The 20,953-nt window shown below is 42.6% G+C and overlaps 1 protein-coding gene across 3 annotated transcripts in view; it reads left to right on the top strand.

Annotated features, from left to right (window-relative positions):
• nck1b (NCK adaptor protein 1b) overlaps positions 1-20,953 on the top strand; it is a 53,574-nt gene that overhangs the window by 12,159 nt on the left and 20,462 nt on the right. For 2 of the 3 annotated variants that reach the window (XM_072679331.1, XM_072679330.1), the window contains exons 2-3: positions 5,932-5,985; positions 11,016-11,259. In XM_072679331.1, the coding sequence (XP_072535432.1) occupies positions 11,034-11,259 (226 nt within the window). In that variant the 5' untranslated portion in view covers positions 5,932-5,985; positions 11,016-11,033. The remainder of the gene's footprint in view (positions 1-5,931; positions 5,986-11,015; positions 11,260-20,953) is intronic. The other variant, XM_072679332.1, reaches the window with a different exon arrangement.

Below are 20,953 nucleotides of genomic sequence, written 5' to 3'. Positions count from 1 at the left end.
TGAAATTTTGGGTGGTTTCTGAAACATTCAGGTGGGAATCTGGCTAGAGGCTCCCTCTTTAGAGGAGTTAGCAGGTTTCATTTTCGGTGTCCTCAGTGGATGAAACGGCACTTGTTGGTTGGAGAGTGATTATAGGCTACTGTGGTTGCTGGTGGACCTGTCTGTCTAGTTGGCAGTAAGATTTGCTACCTCTGATTGCTGAACTCTTCTTTGGCAGGGTGCTCAGATATTTTGTCGGGATGCACCGAGACCAATGCCAGATTTTCAAGTATCTACTGATACCAGCTGTGACTTAAATACTCAATAGACGGCTAAAATTCCTAGAATATTTATAGCGTTGCACTTCTTATAGGTTGTAAATCAAAAATAATAAGATATAATAATTTTGAAAGAACAGTGTTTACTGGTTGCAGAACCTGTATTTCACATTCAGGTACATATATCAGTGTAAAAAGCTACTAAACCTCACTTTCCTTTAAACAAGCTGCTGAAACTTAACTTTTTTGAAACTTTACTAGTTTCTGAAACAAAACAAAAAAAGACACAATGGAAACAAAGTGCCATAAATGTCTGATTAATGATTATGATAAATCTTTATGACTGGCTCTTACTGGTTGTTTAAACGTTTGGTTTCATGGTAAAATGTACGAACAAAAATGTACTGTGTAAATATATAAATAAATAAAAAAATAAGGGCGTCAGTAAGCTTTATGGTATCGGTAACAGTGCAACGCTAATATTTTGTAGTAATGTGGTCTAATATAACATTCAAACGTCTGAAACTGCAGAACCTCTACATTTTACAGCCCTGTTAAATGTCAACCAGCATTTCACTAAATGTATTGACATTTCTCTTTTTGTAGCAAAATGTAATGTAGCTCATACCCTTTCATAAGGATTGCGATCAATCCGATCTGATTTGAGGTCAGGCATTTGAACCCGGTCTGTAAATGGACACCATGTTGCTCACTTGCTTGGTTTGACCACAAGCGTATCCATATTTCAGTAGGTGTGAGAATGGCTAGTCTCTGTGACGCTTGGTTGTGCAATTGCACTTGTTCCAGAGGACGACTTTTATAGGAACTGCTGATAGTGAGGTTTCGACTAGATATTCAAATCGCATCTAAATCCAGTAAGGGCAGCCGTGTAAGACCAGGTGGAAACGGTCTTGCAGCTGCATGGAGGTGGGGGTATTGGCATGCACTGGCCTCTGTTGTTTTGACAGTACAGCTGAAGCCGTGGTGTGGGAGTAAGTGGCTTGTTGGCCCAGCCTGCAGGCCAGAGGGAGTGTTCCTGTTGCTTCTCTCTCTCTCTCTCTCTCTCTCTCTCTCTCTCTCTCTCTCTCTCTCTCTCTCTCTCTCTCTCTCTCTCTCTCTCTGGAGTAAATCAGCTCTTTGTTAGTGAGCAGTGATGTTGTTAATGTTGCCTCCCAGCGTTCATTAATTTAATTAGTGTACTCTAATGGAGACGGAGAGGGGTGTGCCAAACACATGCCAGCAGTAAATGCAGTCAGGGTCACGAAAATCAAACTTTCACACATACAAACCCACACATGTGGAGTGTGAGGAAGACCTTAGCCTGTTTATCTCTTTAACCAACACCTGGTCATTAAGGAACTTTCTAGCTGTTTTATTTCTCAGACTGGTCAAGCTGTGGCGTTTCCCAGGGTATGAGATCTGCCTCATTGTGGGAGAGCGGTGAGTCACAGGATCTTCAGCAGAAAGGCTATCAGATATGATCAGCATCTGATTCTTTGTGGAGTGTGTGTGAACTAGAGAGACGACTTCAGGGTGTTTCAGAGCCTCTGAAAGTGCTCATCTAGAATGATCACTTTACTGAGGTCGTCCTGAACAAGGGAGGAGGCAGACCAGCATTTTTTATTTATTTTTGATTAAGTTTATTAAATTTGTTGTGTGAACTGAATGATTTTTTTTAAAGGTGGTCCAGTAGAATGGTGTGAAATTACTTAAAATAAGGTTTAGGCACTTTTTCTTTATTCCATAAAAAATTCCTGTTCAGTTGTTTTTCCCCCCAGAGATGTCACTTTGACACCGTGCCCCTGACCGTAGTTGGTCCTAGGAATCAAGCAATTTCTCAAGACTGTCCCCCTGACTGCAGCCTGGTCTTAAGACTCGGGCAATTTCTCAAGACTGTCCCCCTGACCGGGGCTGGTCCTTGCAATTGAGCAAATTTCTTCCCAGACCATCCCTCTGACTGCGGCTGGTCCTAAGACTTGGCCAGATTTCTTCCCAGACCATCCCTCTGACTGCGGCTGGTCCTAAGACTTGGCCAGATTTCTTCCCAGACCATCCCTCTGACTGCGGCTGGTCCTAGGACTTGGCCAGATTTCTTCCCAGACAATCCCTCTGACTGCGGCTGGTCCTAGGACTTGGCCAGATTTCTTCCCAGACTATCCCCCTGACTGCGGCTGGTCCTAGGACTTGGCCAGATTTCTTCCCAGACTATCCCCCTGACTGCGGCTGGTCCTAGGACTTGGCCAGATTTCTTCCCAGACCATCCCCCTGACTGCGGCTGGTCCTAGGACTTGGCCAGATTTCTTCCCAGACCATCCCCCTGACTGCGGCTGGTCCTAGGACTTGGCCAGATTTCTTCCCAGACCATCCCTCTGACTGCGGCTGGTCCTAGGACTTGGCCAGATTTCTTCCCAGAATGCCTCCCAGACTTCGGCTGGTCCAAGGAATTTGGCGATTTCTTCACAGACAGTCCCCCAGTCTGTGGCTGGTTCTAGAACTCTGGCAATTTCCTCCCAGTCTGCCTCCCCAATGACTGCGGCCTGGTCCTAGGACCCGGGCAAATTTCTTCCCAGACCGCCCCCCTGACAACAGCCTGGTCTTGGGACTCGGGCAAATTTCTTCCCAGACCGCCCCCCTGACTGCGGCCTGGGTTGTCCTAATCCACACATCGTTCGTTCCAGTGACTTCCCCCAACTGCAGTGTGCCCTTCCATTTTATTCCGACACCTCCCTGCTTTTACACCAAACCAGCGTACAAACAATAGCATAAACTGCAACTGGGAGGTGGTGTCGGAACAAGCAAGATGTGGATTAAGACCAACTGCAGTCAGGGGCCCTCAGTGAGTGTTTATTCTGACCCCTCCACCTAACTGCGGTTGGTCCTAGTGCCTGTGTCACTTTGTTTACCGGGACTTTCCCTGACTGTGCTTGCCCCTAATATTCATGTTGTTATTTGTTTTTTGGACCTCCCCATGACTGTAAATGGCTCTAATCTCCGTATCAGACTTTGATTGATTCGGACTTTAAGTAGCCTGGTCTTTGGTGCAGCTCCACCGAAGTGCTCCATCTTGTGACCGTGACAGAGATGCTGTTCTCCCTATTCCCTGTTACCTAAGCTGTTGTTTTATGGTCAGATTGCTACATAATGTTGCTTCAAGTCAGTCCGGTCGAGAATTTCAGACATTTCATTGCAGTGGCTTCACAATGACTGACTGACGTAAACGTGGTCCGACATCAGGCCATTAGGCCGCCTCTTGGTCACATCTGGGCTGTTAGAGCTTAATGACCTCATGTTGCGTCTCTGTATTACTCATTCGCCATCAACACTCTGACCCGAAGGAGGCTGATGTGGAGGCTGAGGAATTTGTTCACTTTGTTTTGCAAGCCCTGATGGTCGTTACGTTTCACTGCAGCCTCTTTCATGTTGGCTGTGAGAGCTGGGTTCGAGTGTTGCAAAGAAACAGTGTTTATAACAGGATGTATTCTTCCCTAGTGAAACTGCTAGGTGAGAGGAGAGGAGTGCTGTGTAGTCGGAAAGGAAGTGGTTTGATGCTCGAGCAGCGATCGTGTCAACTCTGTGGCAGTCACAGGAGCTGGGCAATGATCCTTAATGAGATTTCATTGAAATGTCTGTTTACAGGCAACTGCGCCAATCAACAACTCATACCAGCATGCTCATGTCGTCGGAACTGCCTCTACTGTCCCGGGAAGGAGGCTTCCTACTAGAATTTGCTTTGAATTTGATTGCGTTCAGTGACTAGGTCAGGATGATGATGATGATGATCACCACCTTGTCATTCCCAACTCCCGACTCATCCCAAAAGTATTAGATGGAGCACCATCACCATCATTCCAGAGAACACAGTTCCTCCACTGCTCCACAGCTCAATGCTGGGGGGCTTCATACCCCTCTAGGCCACGCCTGGCATTAGGCAGCATGGTGCCAATAGGTTGCTGTTAGGACTGATTTTCACATCTGCCAGCCATGGGTGTCCACAAACATTTGGACACATAGTGTATATAGGATTGTAAGCTTACCAAGTAGGCTTACCAAGCCGCAGTGTTCACGTAGTGTCGTATAGCGCCCAACCCCCACCGTCCTCATCTGATCCACCATGATTGCATCAGTTGAAATGAGAGGAGGGGGGGGGGGCAGGACAGAATATCAGAAACACTTGTTTAATTTCGGTTGTTTCACTGCCAACACACCCGTAAACCTGTAAAGAACAGCAAACTAAACCCATGTAAACTGCTCGCTCGCTCTTGGAGGAAGTGTCCGGAGACGCAACAAACCTACCGTTACCATAGCGATACTGTGAAATCCACTACATTTCCTGCAACACCTTGCAAATGCAAACTTTACTCGCTAACAGTTTACAGCTTTAGGGTTCTGGGTGGAACTTGTGCTCATGAGACTTGGTTCTGCGTTACGTTCGTTCGTTTGTGGACGCTTCATCTGTAGCTTAACGTAATCCGGTACCTGTACGATTGCACGCACTAAACGGTACGAATACACGTACAGTTACAGCTTAGGGATGCACCGATCTGGCCTTTTCAGTTCTGATACAGATACCGATACATAAACTTTGCATATTGGTCGATATCCGATACCATTGCTGTATTAATAAACCATATATCTCACCATGTGGGAGGGACTTGGGCATCAGAATTGACTTAATCATTACTTTATATATTATAACACACATATAAATGTACTAAATTGACATTTGTAAATTATTTATTTGCACATTTAATGCAGTCTTACACCAACAAATTAAAGTGAAAGGATCGTTTCCATGGATCAGCCTAATTATCCGATACCCAGTCCAGCTAATTTTGTTAATATTGGGACCGATATCGATCCTAATATCAGATCGGTGCTTCCCTAGTTAACCCCTGTTAAGTCTCCGTAAATTATCTAGGTTATGTTTTCAGCAGGTGGTGGACACCACACGTGCAGTAGGCCTGAGTGATGTGGTCAGATATTGGTGAGGGATTTAACCAGTACCCTGATGGTGACGCTGCAAAGACGAGGATCAGTGTGTAGAGAGCTTGAGGGAGCAAATTGTCCAAAGACAGCTCCCTCACCAGTACAGCAGATGTAATGGGGCCTACAGGCCTGAGCTGTACAATCATAATTGACTGAAGTACAGTCCCCCCCCCCCCCTGCGCAGTGTGTGTCTGGTATGACCTAATGCAGTTAAAATGTGCATGGCCTGCTCTCGCAGTGTGCCGCCCTGCTTCAGGATGGGCCTTTTCTCTTCCTTTGCCATCTTCCTGACTTGTGCTTTGGGACAATGGACAATCGCTGACCGTTCTTTCGGAGGAAACTGGATCACTCGCTGGCTGTATGGAGATCATTTGGCGATCATTTGTTGGACTGTAAACTGTTATTTGGCAGCTGCTAATGTTGTCCCCCAGAAACAATGGTTCACGCATTAGGCCGTTATTTATTTAAGCGAGTGCCACACAATCGCTCGGGGAAGGGTTGTCTGTGAGAATGGACGTGCTCGGGGTCTGGCATTTTTCTCAGTGGGTGTGGTGTCATAACTCCTGAGGCCATCAAAGCTGATAATCTGTCTGAGATCTGTAAAGGAGATGAGCATTGTGGCTTTTTTTGTGATATGAGGCTTTTTAGGAGTGTTCCTAATACAGGGCTGTTCTGTGCTCTCTCTCAGGTCTCCATTGAGGTGTCTCTGAGTTTTGGAATTGGCAGCTTTGATGCAGCACAGGTAAGGCCTTAGAGTCCTATTCTGCTATTAAATGAAACTGTCTCTCAGGAATACTAACAAAGAGAACGGTCATTGAAAACTAGCCACTGTTTGGTAGCAGAGCGTCCACTGGCTGCTAGGGTTGAGCTGATTGATTGATGGTATTGTTGATTACCAATAGATCTGTCAAGTTGGAGACTAAATGTGGGACTGTATTGATGTTAAAATCAGAGCTGATATACAAATTATTGTGGTTATTATGCTCATTATAATGTATTATTATTATTGTTATCATATTTTGTAATAAATGTTGTTATCCCATGTATACGTTTAGTTTTTAATTATTAATATTAAGCCGTTTTCATATTTCACAAGCCGTTTTTCGAAATATCAATTTTCAAAATATTTATTTATTTTCTTTCTCCCCGATGGAAACGTTTTGGCACCCTTCAAATGCAACAACGACCCAAAATCCACCTGGGACACCACAGCAACTGCTCAGCAACACCCTAGCAACCCCCAAGCTACATCACGGCAACTTCCTTAAATACCATAGCAATCACCCTGCCACACTGTAGTGCCCATCTAGCTTCTTTTTAGTGACGCCATAGCAATCGGCTTGCAACCACTAATCAAAGCAATAGCAACCACTTGGGAAAACCTCAACAACCAACTTTGATCTCATACCAGCTTTATTAACCAGCTGGCATTCCATAGTAACCACCTAGCAACCACATTGCCAGAGCCTGCCAAGAGACTGGAAGTCCAAGTCTAGTCTTTAGCTGTGCGACTGTTCACACGCCTCGCCTGGGACGATTAGAACTTATGACTAGGGTTGCAAAGGGGTGGAAAATTTACGATAAATTTCCATTAAATTACTGGTATCTTTCTATGGCACCTTTAGCTCGGGAACTTTGGAAATATTCCAAAATGTAAACTTTCCATGGAAATATTGGGAAAAAATTTGTGGAATTGACAATATTGGATAAATAATTAGGAATAAAGGAACTAGATCACAACAATAACAATACAAATAAATGCACCATGGAAATAAACGGGTGATTATGGGAATTAACTGGAATTAATGGGAATAAAATGGAAATATTAAAAGCTAAAAGTGAGAACCTTACATATAGTTGGTAACAAATATACTGAAGCATAATCTTGTCTAAAATAATTAGATATGAGACCAAAACAGTTCGATCTCAATCTCTGGCACATTACACACTGAAGGGCTGTTGAGACCACACCCCCTGCATTCACTGTATATTCCTCCATCACATGTACAACACATGTCCAGATGATTTCTAGAAAACTGACACTCACCACTACTGAAACCAGACTTCAGGCAGTCATTTGGTCCAAATGTGTGGTAACATTTTGATGAGGTTCATATTTTTAGTGACAGTAATAGCACTGAAGCTGTGCTCTCAGTAGTGGTGATGGAGGAATGAACGGTGAATGCAGGGGGTGTGGTCCCACCCCACTGTGCCTGGGATTGAGGAGCAGCTTTGCTGTTCAACTGTTTTGGTATCATATTGAATTATTTTCACTTTCTCACCTTTTTAGCTTTAAATATTCCCGTTAATTCCCATGATAAATTTTCCAACTTTGGAAATTACCAAAATATTGCAGACCTAATCCTCATGAACATCCTCAGCGATCGTCAGGTTTGCTGACCTGATCCCTGTGGTTCTGTCTTTGCCACTCTACTCCAGAGAATTCCTCTGACCTCTGCCCAGGGCTTCAGCAGTCCTCTTTGGACAGTACGCAGTTCAGTTTGCTGCAGTTCAGTAACGCAGCATTGTCATTCTGGATCCGTCACCCGCCGTGATGAGTGGCACTGCAAGGCAGCAGGTACTCTGTGTTATGGTTATGCCGTCCTAGCCGGAGCAGAATAATGTCAGAATAAATTGAGGTGCGAGAGATGTGAAGACTGAAGGCTGCCTTGACATTTACAGAGCACTCTTTTAAGGCTCTTAACATGAACACCATCAGGAGGTTCTTCTCCTCAGAGGGTTTTTTTTCCTTCCACTTCGACTGCTTGGGTTTGAAGTTTGATATTTAACCACATGAAATGCAATACTTTCCTGGTACTGACTGAATCGCATTGCAGCACTCAGCCCTGGCTCAGAAAGCTCCCTAATATGATCACATCCTTCGCAATACATTCAACCTTTTGGTACACTATATAGAAAAAGTATTGGGACGCTTGCAGATTACACCCACAGGAGATTTATAACCTCCCGTTCTAAATGTGGACCATCAGGCCGTTCCAGAATGAGGCCGCAGGGGTTGTCTTTAGTGTTTTCAGTTTCAGCCTTGTAACTCCACTGCTGCGTTTTCCTCACTGGCCTTCTATAGCTGCTGCCTGCGTCAGATTCAAAACCCTGACGCTGGCCTACGAAGCCAAAAATGGATCATTCGTACCATCTGTATTTGATGGCAGTGGTCAAAACCCGGTCTCAACCCAAGGTCTCAAGAACCCTTCGGGTTTCAGGTACGGCTAGGCTTGAGCCATCATCTTTGAAGATCCACAGAAGACGTCCTGGGCAGCGAAGTGGTTGCTCGAACTCCACCTGGGTGTCCGAACAGCAGAGTCTCTCGCTGTCTTCAAACGCAGACTGAAGACCCTCCTCGTCCGCACTCATGTTTTACTTGATTTGCTTGATATTCAGGCAGCTCAGTGTAGTATGTGTGTGTAGAGTGTGGAGTATTATGGTCTCCATACTGCCCTCTGTATTCAGTAGTATCTAAGCTTAGAGGGATCTTCTGGATCCTAGACCATACAAACTAGCTAAGGGTATTTTCTAAGAAACAGTGAAGCACTTTTGTAAGTTTCTCTGGATAAGAGTGTCTGCGAAAAGCCCTCAATATAAATAGGGGCAGTGGTGGATCAGTGGCCACTTTATGTATATGTGTAATTAATAAATTACTATGAAAAACTATGAATTCAATTCTGAAGAGATGTGTCCCAATACTTTAGTCCCATATAATGTATTCTCATTCCTTCTGTTGTGCTGTTTCATAAGATGGCACTGATCAGATACTGGGTTGGAATAAAATGGGAATATATTTGACCCGTTTCGGACACAAATCCGTCCTGAAAAGGTACAGAAAATTAGGTGTATTGTTGCCTCAGTTACTGCGTGATCATGATCGTTAATTTTGGCTTCATTAAGAATGTTTGAATGGAGATTAAAGTGAGATTTAAACTTTTTAAAGATCTAAGGAACCCCCACTTTATTAAGCTTCTTTGCCAATGTAAAAGCTCTTCAGACTCGCACACATGCATATATTAGGGCTGCACACTATCTTTTTTTTTTTTTTTTTTTTAGCATGATCTTCACAATGTGAGCAATGTGAGTTTGCATCTGCCCAGTATCATTTATTTTACCCCAGTATTGGATGCATGGAGTGCGTTATTAATATCCGGACATGTTGGATCATTGACATCTGACGATAGCTCTTTAAAAATGTTAGGAATTTTTAAAATAACATCTTGTCCCTAGTGTACTATGGTAGCAGAACAGCAAAATATTGTAATACCAGTTTTTGTCAATATTGTGTCCCTTTAATGGGGATGTCATGATGGCAGAACATTGGCTGAAATTCCATGATTTTCATGAATACCACAACAAAAAATAAACCAGTTAAATGAATATTATTATTATTTTTAATATATTTTATTTTATTATTATTATTATTTATTTTATTTTTTTTTTCTTCCCAAGGAAATAATGCAAAGGTGTAATAAACAAATAAGACAAATATTAATATTCCAAAAACTGAACTGAATGTTTGAAATACTTAAATGCTAAAGGTTACATGCCACTGTACAAGCTCACTCAGCCTGCTTTGGCATAGCAGGTCAACAGCGCTACTCAGCCTGGACATTAAAACCCAACAGGTCAGCTTGTCAGCCATTATGGCCATGGCCAGCATCAGCATTTAATCTTTCCAGTTGAGGAACAGCTTCCTTGTATATGGACACGGTGGTCAAACCGCACTAGAAGTTGGTAAACCATCTCTGCGCTTCTAGCAGGTAGTCGGGCGGCTCTTCAGAGTAATAATGGGGCAGGCCGGCGTGGCGCCTCTAGTGTTAAGGAAACCACAGAGGCTGCTGCCCACGTGCTAGCTAATACCCCTGGTTACAAGCATCACAGGGCTAGCCTAAACCTGCTAGCAGATAGCAGTTCATAATGACTAAACTCTCTCACCTTGAATTCTGTGTGCAGATCTGGCTGTCTGACCAGCAGACCTGTTGCTTCACCTGCCCTTTCCAATGCACTACTTCTTCCTCTCCCAGCACTCAGCTGATGTTGGCTGCATGTGTAGGCTTACGATGCCCTCGTCAGATATCGTGTATCGTATTGTTGCGAATCTAATGATGGCTGTGGTTGTATTGGTTCCTTCGGTACCATGGAAAAGCGGCCACTGAGGTTTCGGTTTGCCTGACGTCACTACATACACTGGACAAAATTAAGCGACCACCTAATATTTTTGGTTAAATTTGCATCTCTACGTGTACGGCAGCAGTTTTATTCCAGGCGTCTCCTCAAGCAAAGCTGAGTCAGCTGAATCTGCAGACTGTGAATAGCGTAAAGTCGCCCAACAGCAATGTGAAAGACTAGTGGAGAGCCTGCCGAGACATGAGCTGTGATTGGCCGTCAAGGTTATTTCACCATGGTGATTTCTGAATGCTGTCAAAGCTCAAATATTAGTACTGTTTTCAATTTTTAATAATAACTTCTTTGCCTTATAATTATTATAATATTTTCTTTGCATTTTTGAGCAGTTGTTTTTGAGCAGCTGTTATTTCTGCAGATTAATGCTCTTAATAGCAAATATTTTATTAAGAATTTAGAAGAAATCTTGTTTTATGAAATATAATGCAAATGGTAATTCCCCTTAAACACACTGTCTTCGTTTTTCCGAGAGTGGTAAAAAAATGTGTTGGCAGCCGGTGCATAGCTCCGTCATCCGTCTAGGCGCTCAAGTGAGACCTCGTGGTTCTGATGTATTGATTCTTTGTACCTCCTCCACCGCAGTGTTGAAGACAGTCCAAGATGACGGAAGAGGTGATTGTCATTGCCAAGTTTGATTACATGGCCCAGCAGGACCAGGAGCTGGACATTAAGAAGAATGAGCGTCTCTGGCTCCTGGACGACTCCAAGTCCTGGTGGAGGGTCCGCAACGCTACCAACAAGACCGGCTTCGTGCCGTCGAACTACGTGGAGAGGAAAAACAGCGCCAGGAAAGCCTCTATCGTCAAGAACCTCAAAGACACTCTAGGTAAAGACCTGAAGTTGTTCAGCCTGTAATGACATGCACTTGATTTACACAACCACAGTGGTGCTCTTCTGACAAGCCCAGGCATGATGGCTTATACATGCAGAACCAGCCAGGCTTAGTGCTGATACTGAGGCTGTTCTGTTGGCTGCTGTGTGGTATTGCATGTAGTTCAGATTTTTTTTTTGTTGGTTTGTTTTCATTTCCTGAGCCCTTCTTTACCACAGTCGTAAGTGTTAAAGCGCACACACACACACATGCACAAACGCACACATGCACAAACGCACACAGGAAGACCTCTTGATCTAGACTAGAGCTCCACAGTCACACCACTGCATTTACTGGCAGAACTCTCTGCAAGACGACCTGCAACTTTAACTGTTTGAACTTCAGGCCTACGTTCGGTTTCTTTTAAGGTAAGGAGAGATCGTTTCGTTTATATGCTTTAAAGTAGTGATGCGAGGTGATGCGAGGTGATGCTAGGTGATGCGAGGTGACCGTTGACTACAGTTTTGTTATTTCAGCTGCACTTTTTTTTTACGCTCCGGCAGAAACGCTCCACAGGAAAACCGTTATGTTATCTTCCAATGAAAATTAGGAAGGTTTCTGTAAGTTTGGTTTTTATGAAAGTACAAAATGCAGGGGTTGGTCCTGACTGCAAAGTTATTAATATTATTACATTAACTGGTGGTGGAATTAAGATGCATTTTTAGGTTTAATATCACTGTTATTTTTGAGACCAAGACGTGATTCAGTTGTTTTCATTACTTCACTGTTTCTTTAACTTATTTTACTGTATTCGTTCTGATTTTCATTTTATTTAAGTTCCAGTTAAGTGCTGTGTGTGTGTGTATAGATTTTTTATTGAAAAAGATTATTCAAATAATAAGTCATTAAATTTATATTTTTATAAACATGCATCCTAAATCAGTATCAATTACAATTTCATCAAGGTTTCTTCTGAAATCAGCTTAATTTTTATTTATTTATTTATTTATTTTAAATATTTGTGCTTTTGTTGGAGTAACAGTCTCTACTGTCCAAGGAAAAATACTTTCTACTAAATTTTGGAGAAACTTTGCTGTGAGGATTAAGGATAACAGCGTTAGTGAGGTCCGGATGTTGGATGATCACCATCCCCACCTCCAGTTAAGTGCTGTGTGTGTGTGTGTGTGTGTGTGTGTATAGATTTTTATTGAAAATGATTATTCAAATTATAATAATCATTATATAAATATTGGAAACCATAACCATCAAATGAGCAGTGAGCTTCTACTAATAAGAAAATACATTTTAATATCTAGCTTTAATTGTTGACAGCGGTTTCAACCAAATATGGAAACTGACCCTCTAAATAGATCGATGGGCGTCTCTGGGATTTAATGGTAAATTTTCAGTACGTTGCTCTGGACTATAGTTTTTTTTTTTTCCCCCATAGTGTATTAAAACCTTTACGTCTTTATTGCCTGTCTACACGATAAACTGCCTTAAACTGATTGCAGAGAAACATAATGTTCAGTTTATTTATTTATATTTATTTATTGTGGTAAAATGATCTAAAATTTCAAAGGATAGTTTTTTTTTTTTTAAAAAAATGGTTGAATTTTACATTAGATCAGTTTAAAACACTAAATACATCCAAATCATCACAGTCACAAAAAAAGCTTTGCGTAATGTGAATCTTGTAATGATTACCACAGACCCATTTTGATATCTGTGTATTTTGGCCAAATATAGGCATGCATTAGGCAGCATGGTGCCAGTAGGTTCATGTTTGTCTACTCGAGAGTCCTATTCTATTGCCAATATTTCTATACAGGGACTGGACAAGCTGTGTGTGCGCATTTGCACATCTGTGTCGATAATGGGTGCAAGTTACTGACGCAGAATGCATTTATGAAAAGGGGTGTCCACAAACATTTGGACAAGGTATATTAAGAAATTCTCCACTTTTGGAGACTTTTTTTTTTTATTTTTTACCAACTTTCTGCAATTTATAGTAGTGAAGAAAATGGAGGGTAGTTTTATTTACACTCCTCCCCCAGAATTACCACAACTTTACCTACCTTTACCTATACAGTTACAAAAAAATATATATTATATTTATAACATATAATGGTGTCTTTTTTTTTCCCTTTCTTTCTTGAATTTGGCAGCTATTCTTTACATGGTATAAAATTTCCATGATGAATGGACCAATAGAAATTCTCCCAACTTCATGTAGAATAAAATCTTTTTATATTGACCTCCATTGAAGCAGCAATAAAATGCTTGCAGTTCAGCTAACTAAAACTTCCCCAAGAATGAAGAGAACATGGTCCTTTATTGATCCCACAGCGTTACATCAGCAGAGGGGATAAAAATGCCAAATGGATAGAATCTGAAATGTGTAATAGTAAAAATAAATAAGATCAAATAATAAACGCTGATAAAGTAATTAAACGCCAGCTGTGTCGGACTCCCACTCAAACTACAGCAGGTGCGTACAGTAGAGCGAGCGCTGCCTTTGGTGCTGTAGTAGCTGCACTTGCTGCAACTTAACACCAGCAGAGATGTGAGAGGGGCAACGGCAAGACGAGTGAGCGAACGCACAAGAGCACAGCGGGAGGGTAAAGCTAAGCAACCTCTTGTTCTGAACAGACCATGCTTGGCTCACCTAAGCTTTCGCTGGACCCCTGAGCCCGTTCCCCTGCCTGGAGCGAGCTCTGTGGAGCGGAAGCCCTCTCTCTAGAGCTCCGGCTAATGTCAGTGCTGTCAGCAGGAAACTAATGTTTCACAGGGAAACGTCAGCCTAAGGCTCATTACCCCTCATTTATTAATGCGTGCTGGACATTGGGGGAGAGGGAGGTGGGGGGGGCTGTTCCAGAGGTTGCTGTTCCTGCGTAGATGTCCGTTTCAGCTGCTTAATGTCAAGCAGTCTATGGCCATGTTTATGGGGGGGCGGGGGGGAGGGAGGGGGGCTTTACCACAGGGTAAAATTAGATGGCGGGAAGTGAGCCGTCTTCTGTTTCTTACTTTGATGAAATGGTTCCTCTAGAAAAGTGATTAAAGCGTGCTGGACTGCAGAGTGGTTCTCCTTTTCCTGGTAAGAGTCAAATGCAGTCTTGCTGCAGATGATACTTGCTGACGGCGCTGCTAGACACTCTTCTTCATGTGGTCGTGAATGTCTAGTTTTTGTGTTTGTGGCTCTGTGGTCTTTATAATTCCTCTGTTTAAGTTACTTAATATAAATAATCAAATGTTTTACTTTCTGCAGTGAATAGTCTTCTACTGCATTCTCTTAGTGTGTGAGTGTGTGTGTTTTTTTTTTTTGAATGGGTCATTGCTCTGCTTAAATTTATATTTTTATAAACATGCATCCTAAATCAGTATCAATTACAATTTCATCAAGGTTTCTTCTGAAATCAACTTAATATTTATTTATTTGTTTATTTATTTATTTATTTTAAATATTTGTGCTTTTGTTGGAGTAACCGTCTCTGCTGTCCAAGGAAAAATACTTTCTACTAAATTTTGGAGAAACTTTGCTGTAAGGATAACAACGTTAGTGAGGTCCAGATGTTGGATGATCACCATCCCCACCTCATCCCAAGCTCCCCAACCCAGCTTAAGAAAGGATTGGATATATATGAGGTGTCCACAAAGTTTTGGACATATAATGTATGAGGAATTCGTGTTGGTTCACAAATCCGTACTTGATGGCGATGGTCAAAAGCTGATCTGCACCAAGAGCCCTTCCAGCTTCAAGTACGGCTCGGCTCGACCCACCATCCCTCAAAATCCACGGGAGACAAGCCTCCAGACTTTTTTCTGTCCTGCACCGAAGTGTCCAACGCTCGCTGTCCTCAAGCCCAGACTGAAGACCCTCCTCTTCAGAGAGTACTTGGGTGAAGAGTAGAGAACAGTGGTCTTCATATTGACCTTTGTTTAGTGGAGTCTAAACTTGGAGGATCTTTAAAAAAATAAATAAAAATAAATTAAAAAAAGTCTATTTAAAGTCGCTCTGGATAAGAGCTTCTGCTAAACGCATGACCTGTAACCCAGTAAACTGACTAGACACAAATCTAGGAGTATTCGTACTGGAGGATTGGGGAAGATTAATAAGGAAGTTAAATATGATAAATATCAGACAAGTATAAAAACATTCAGTGTGAAAGTAGCTCAAAGAGAATGTGTGAATGTTAAACTGATCAGATCTGAGGAGGAATAAAGTGTGATGTCTTTTTATAAAAAGTAGTGAATGGTCTTCATCATCATCATCATCATCATCATCATAATAATAATAAGAAGAATTCCCTGTAAGAAGATACTCTATTTCATATTGTTTAATTATCAATCATTTGGAGGTGAAATGCTGCTTGTAGAGAATCGTGGATTCGGTGTTCTTTATTTTGGTGGTTGGTGAAATGCGCTTTAGGCCTCAAATCTATTGTAAAGCAGTGTTTTGGGCGTCAGTCAGTGTGTTCATAACTATTTATTATATTTTAATATATATCATTTAAAATCTATTTTAATATATAATTTAATATATTTTATATTATCCATCTAGAGGACATTTGTAGCACAATTCACAGAAAATAGACAGATAAGAAAAGGAAGCAGTAAATCCAAAACATTATTCTGTATTTTCGCTTTCAGCTGCATTAACTTGCACCCATTGTCTAGTCCCTGTAGTGTTACTCGAAATTTCAAGCTTGTAGGTCTTGCTTTGATTGCTACCAGTTTGAGTGGGAATGGGGTGTTCACACCAGTAGATCGGCATCAAACAACTGGACTTTGGTCCTGGTTTGGTTTGCTGTTGGAGGGAGCATGGTTTGTATGATGGTCCACACAATTTTAGTCTCGGAGCCTCATTGTCTCTGTCCTAGCAGTTTGTCGACACTAACAGCTCGAGAATACGGAAGTCCTGGTGGACCCCCATGCCGCTCCTGTTAGAGCAGTTACATAATAGTGAAGCAGGGTACTGGCTTGAGTAAGGTTATGATTATTACTACTGTAATGAGTTTGAGAGGGTGGGCATATTTATACCAATAATACACCAATCTGCCATAACATTAGTACCACCGACAGGTAAAATGGATAACACCTGATAATCTTCATCTACAGAGGGTTCATCGGTCAACGGGTGGATCTATTGGGCAGCAAGTGAACAGTGAGTTCTTGAAGGTGATGATGGTGTTTAAAGCAGAATAAAAATGGACCAGCAAAAGAATCTGAGCCACTTTGATAAGAACCAAACTGTGATAGCTAGACGACCGGGTCAGAACATCACTAAAACCGGCAAATCGGACAGGTCAGGTGGGATCTTTCTGGTCTGTACCAGCAAAAGGGTCATGAGAACCAGAGGCTCACTACCGTGCTCTATGGAGGCCCTGCTGCAGGACTTGCTGACCTGCTGCTAACGGGTTGGTGGCAGATACCACAGGATACCTTCAGAAGCCTTGGGCAGTCCATGTCTCGAATGGTCAATGTTGTTTTGGCGGCACTAGGGGGATCTGCTCAATGTTGGTGGTGTTAATCTTATGGCTGATTGGTGTAATTGTGCAATGCGCTGGGGTCAGGTTTCCAAAGTGTTGAGTCATGTTTCTTCTGTAGGGGCTGATTTTAACTTGAAAGATGAAATTCTTAAGAATTTAATCAACTTTTCTTTATATGAAAAATTCTAACTCTACGTTACGTTAGATCTTATGACCGCCTTAAACTCTTCTTAGACTGTAAGAGTCCAGAAAGTTAAGTAGACCAGAAATAAAGTCTGTTAACTGGATTAAATGGAGATTGGACCTAGTGGGGTTAGTTTCTACATAAGCAAAATAATGGCTTTCCGGCTTCGTGCCACAGCTCTCCTATAATTCTGAGTAAATGAGAATTTCCTGTTGATCTATTTTATTTACTGTCACTTCTACCTCTTGTTTACTAAATATTTTTTATTATTATTCATTTTTGATCCCTTCGTTTGAATCAGTCTTTCTCTTATTTTGCTTGGATTTAACTGAAGAATGCAAAATGAAAAATATGCTGAGATATTTATGATGAGCTGTGAAATGACGCACATCTCATTCTCCGACCTTCCTAAGCAAATAAGATCTTATTGTTTAGAGTTAAGTTGGGGACCTTCTTTTAAACGAACGTTTCTATCTTAAGATAATTCGTAAGGTGGGTGTTTTTGTGGGGTTTTTTGTGTTTTTTTTTGGGGGGGGGGATTTTTTGGGGGTTTTTGTTCGTCCTCTGCTTCTTGGGGAAGCTTTTGTGAATAAATTAAGCCAAACATTACAGTAACTGTTTTTATTTCGTTTATTTCGGACCAATATAAACATGCGTATAATTTGATGTGTTTGGGCCAGTGTGAAACCACCTAAAGCAGATGTAAGAAAGATGCTGTCGCAAGCCTCCAAAGAAATGGTGAAAACTGCCTGAATAACTTTCGTGTGTGTGTGTGTGTGTGTGTGTGTGTGTGTGTGTGTGTGTGTGTGTGTGTGTGTGTGTGTGTGTGTGTATACGTGGGTCAGCGGGGTCATCTTTTGGCAACTCTTCACTGTTTTCTTGACCGTGCCTTTTCTTTCCTGACTTGCAGGTGTGCTCAGGCTAGCAGCTGGCCTCTGTGTACAGCCGTTAACCCTGCACAGCTGATGGAGCTGCTTTGAAAAGTCATTCTCTAATACAGATCGTCTGTCTGTCTGTCTGTCTGTCTGTCTGTCTGTCTGTCTGTCTGTCTGTCTCTCTCTCTCTCTCTCTCTCTCTCTCTCTCTCTCTCTCTCTCTCTCTCTCTCTCTCTCTCTCTGTCTGTCTGTCTGTCTGTCTGTCTGTCTGTCTGTCTGTCTGTCTGTCTCTCTCTCTCTGTCTCTCTCTCTCTGTCTCTCTCTGTCTCTCTCTCTGTCTCTCTCTCTGTCTCTCTCTCTGTCTCTCTCTCTGTCTGTCTGTCTCTCTCTCTGTGTCTGTCTCTCTGTGTCTCTCTCTCTGTGTCTGTCTGTCTCTCTGTGTCTGTCTCTGTGTCTGTCTCTCTGTCTCTGTGTCTGTCTCTCTGTCTCTGTGTCTGTCTCTGTGTCTGTCTCTCTCTCTCTGTGTCTGTCTCTCTGTGTCTGTCTCTGTGTCTGTCTCTCTGTCTCTGTGTCTGTCTCTCTGTCTCTGTGTCTGTCTCTGTGTCTGTCTCTCTGTCTCTGTGTCTGTCTCTCTCTCTCTCTGTGTCTGTCTCTCTGTGTCTGTCTCTCTCTCTCTCTGTGTCTGTCTCTCTGTGTCTCTCTCTCTCTCTGTGTGTCTCTCTGTGTCTCTCTGTGTGTCTCTCTGTGTCTCTCTCTCTCTCAGAAACCGCCCTCTGTCTACAGAAATGACAGTAGTGTAACATCTCCCCGGGTTTGTCTTTGGGCTGCGTGCATTGCTGCAGCGTGGTTGGCGCAATCTCTGGATTACTAAAGATCAGAATTTCCAGCAGAACTGAAAAGGCTTTGGTCTTTTGCTTTTGAGCAACTGAACTGTTTTTGGCTTTAAACCAAGAAAAAAATCCTACAGTGAGCCACGATCTTGTGCAAGGGAAATCTTGCTGTAGGTGGGGGGGATGGTTCTTGTCGTCATTGTAAGTCCAGCTGTGTGCAGATGATGTTTGGGGGGGTGGACTGGAGCCAATGTGAATCTTAGGAGTAGGAAAGTTCTAGAAAGTCCTGCTTGTGCTAAATGGTTTGTGACGGCCTAGATTAGGGGTCCCAGAGTTAGTCCCGGTGACCTTATAAGTGTTCCACCTTCGACAGCGTTTTCTGGACTCACACACACACACCTGCCCCATAGAGCTTGTTAATCACCTAAGGAGATGAGTCAGCTGTGCTTGATGAGGGGGAAGAGCAATAATGGGCGTGGCCTGGGGTCCCCAGGTCTGGGATTGGTAGTCCTTAGCCTAGATAATCATTGGTTTAGGTGTTTGTTTGGCTGTGACGGTCTGTGACTGTCTGTGTGACTGAGGCTCACGTCTTTAAAACTTGGTTATACTGGTATTAGTGGTTAAAAATAAATAATATACGGTTTTGGAGATTTGCTGTGTGTGTGTGTGTGTGTGTGTGTGTGTGTGTGTGTGTGTGTGTGTGTGTGTGTGTGTGTGTGTGTGTGTGTGTGTGTGTGTGTGTGTCGAGTAGTTGGTCGTCTCTCTGGGAGTGTACTTGCTGTCCGATGTTAAGAATCTTGCGCAAGGTTCACTTAGATGTCATTTTAGCAGGGATGCACCGATCCATCGGTTTCTGTTCCAATACAGATACCGATACATGAATCGATACTGATCCAATACCATTGCTAAGTTTATAAATCATATGCCTGACCATCTAGAGAAGATGAAAGGCATCAGGGTTGATGTGAGCATTACTTTACTAACCCTACAAACAAACTATAAGACATGAACACTGATATAAAGGAACCCAGTTTCTTTGTTGTCTGGGCTCAGGACTTTTATTCTGAAATTTCAAGTCTGTGAGACTAAAGAGGAGCTGGCAGCTCCTCCCTACTCGGTTCTCCTTATATGGAAGACGAGCTGGAATACCGGCGGTGCGTAAAAATGAATCGGTCCCTTTGATCAGACTAATTATCTGATACCCGACCCAGCTAATTTTGTAAGTATTGGGACCGATATCCGATACTACTACCGGATCAGCGCAACCCTAATTTTTAGGGAAACGGAACAAAAAAGCTGTCTCTGGTTCTTAAAGCCAGGGTGGCGTTAGATCTCATGGGGCTCATTTCTTCCTCAGGGCTCAGTCAGGTGGAGTCTGACTACCCTGAGAACTGCGAACTAGAAGAAGTGACCAGCACAGAGTCACTGGTTGGTTGTGTTTACTGGTCTGAATCAAAGCTCTTCAAGAATGGGAGAAACAATAGATAGGGAGGAGCTGTTAAGACACAACCTTACGTTATAATCATTCAGTGTTTAGTAATGTCTAAAGCTTAGAGGTATCTTTGAACTATTAGTCTATTCTAACTAGCTGAAGTCTTTCTTGGGTAAATAGCAAAGAACTTTTGTAAGTCGCTCTGGATAAGAGCTTCTGCTAAATGCCGTAAATGTAAATATATATAATAAATTAGTGTTTATACAAAATTAAGATTTTTTTTTCATTAGCATTAAATTGGCATAAACATAATGTGGAACCATTTTTCCGGAAGTTCCTCATGAAAACCTTAATCTCCTTACAAGTACAGTCCCACCTGTGGGATGCTGACGCTCAGCCTTAATTCCAGCGATTCAGAAAGTCAACATACAGCGCATCCCTGCAAATGCAGAAAAATGTTTGTCTCCACCTTCTGTAGTGCAGAAAGCACAGAAAAGGAACTTCCTCTGGGAAGACCATTAGAGGTGCATCCACCCTCACTATCTCTCTCTCTCTCTCTCTCTCTCTCTCTCTCTCTCTCTCTCTCTCTCTCTCTCTCTCTCTCTCTCTCTCTCTCTCTGTGTGTGTGTGTGTTGGGGGGAGGGGGGGGGTCTATAATGAGTGTATGGAGGCAGGGCTTTTTGGCTGGTGAACAGAAGAGAGTGGAACCAGTGAAAGGGCTTCTCTGTTTGGTATGTCGCTGCTGAAACTGACGGGCGTTAACACTTGGAAGGTTGTGGCCGCTGCTACATAATAGACTCAGCAGAAGTGAAGTTTCCACCTCTTGGGGGCGCACTAGCCAGGTGTGGAACAGCAAAAGTGTCATTTATCAGTATTACATGCTTTGTAGGACAAATCGC

This window comes from Salminus brasiliensis, chromosome 5, assembly GCF_030463535.1.
Source record: "Salminus brasiliensis chromosome 5, fSalBra1.hap2, whole genome shotgun sequence".
Classification (NCBI taxonomy): Eukaryota; Metazoa; Chordata; class Actinopteri; order Characiformes; family Bryconidae; genus Salminus; species Salminus brasiliensis.
The sequence above is the reverse complement of the archived record's forward strand: the minus strand, read 5'-3'. Positions and strand labels throughout refer to the sequence as shown.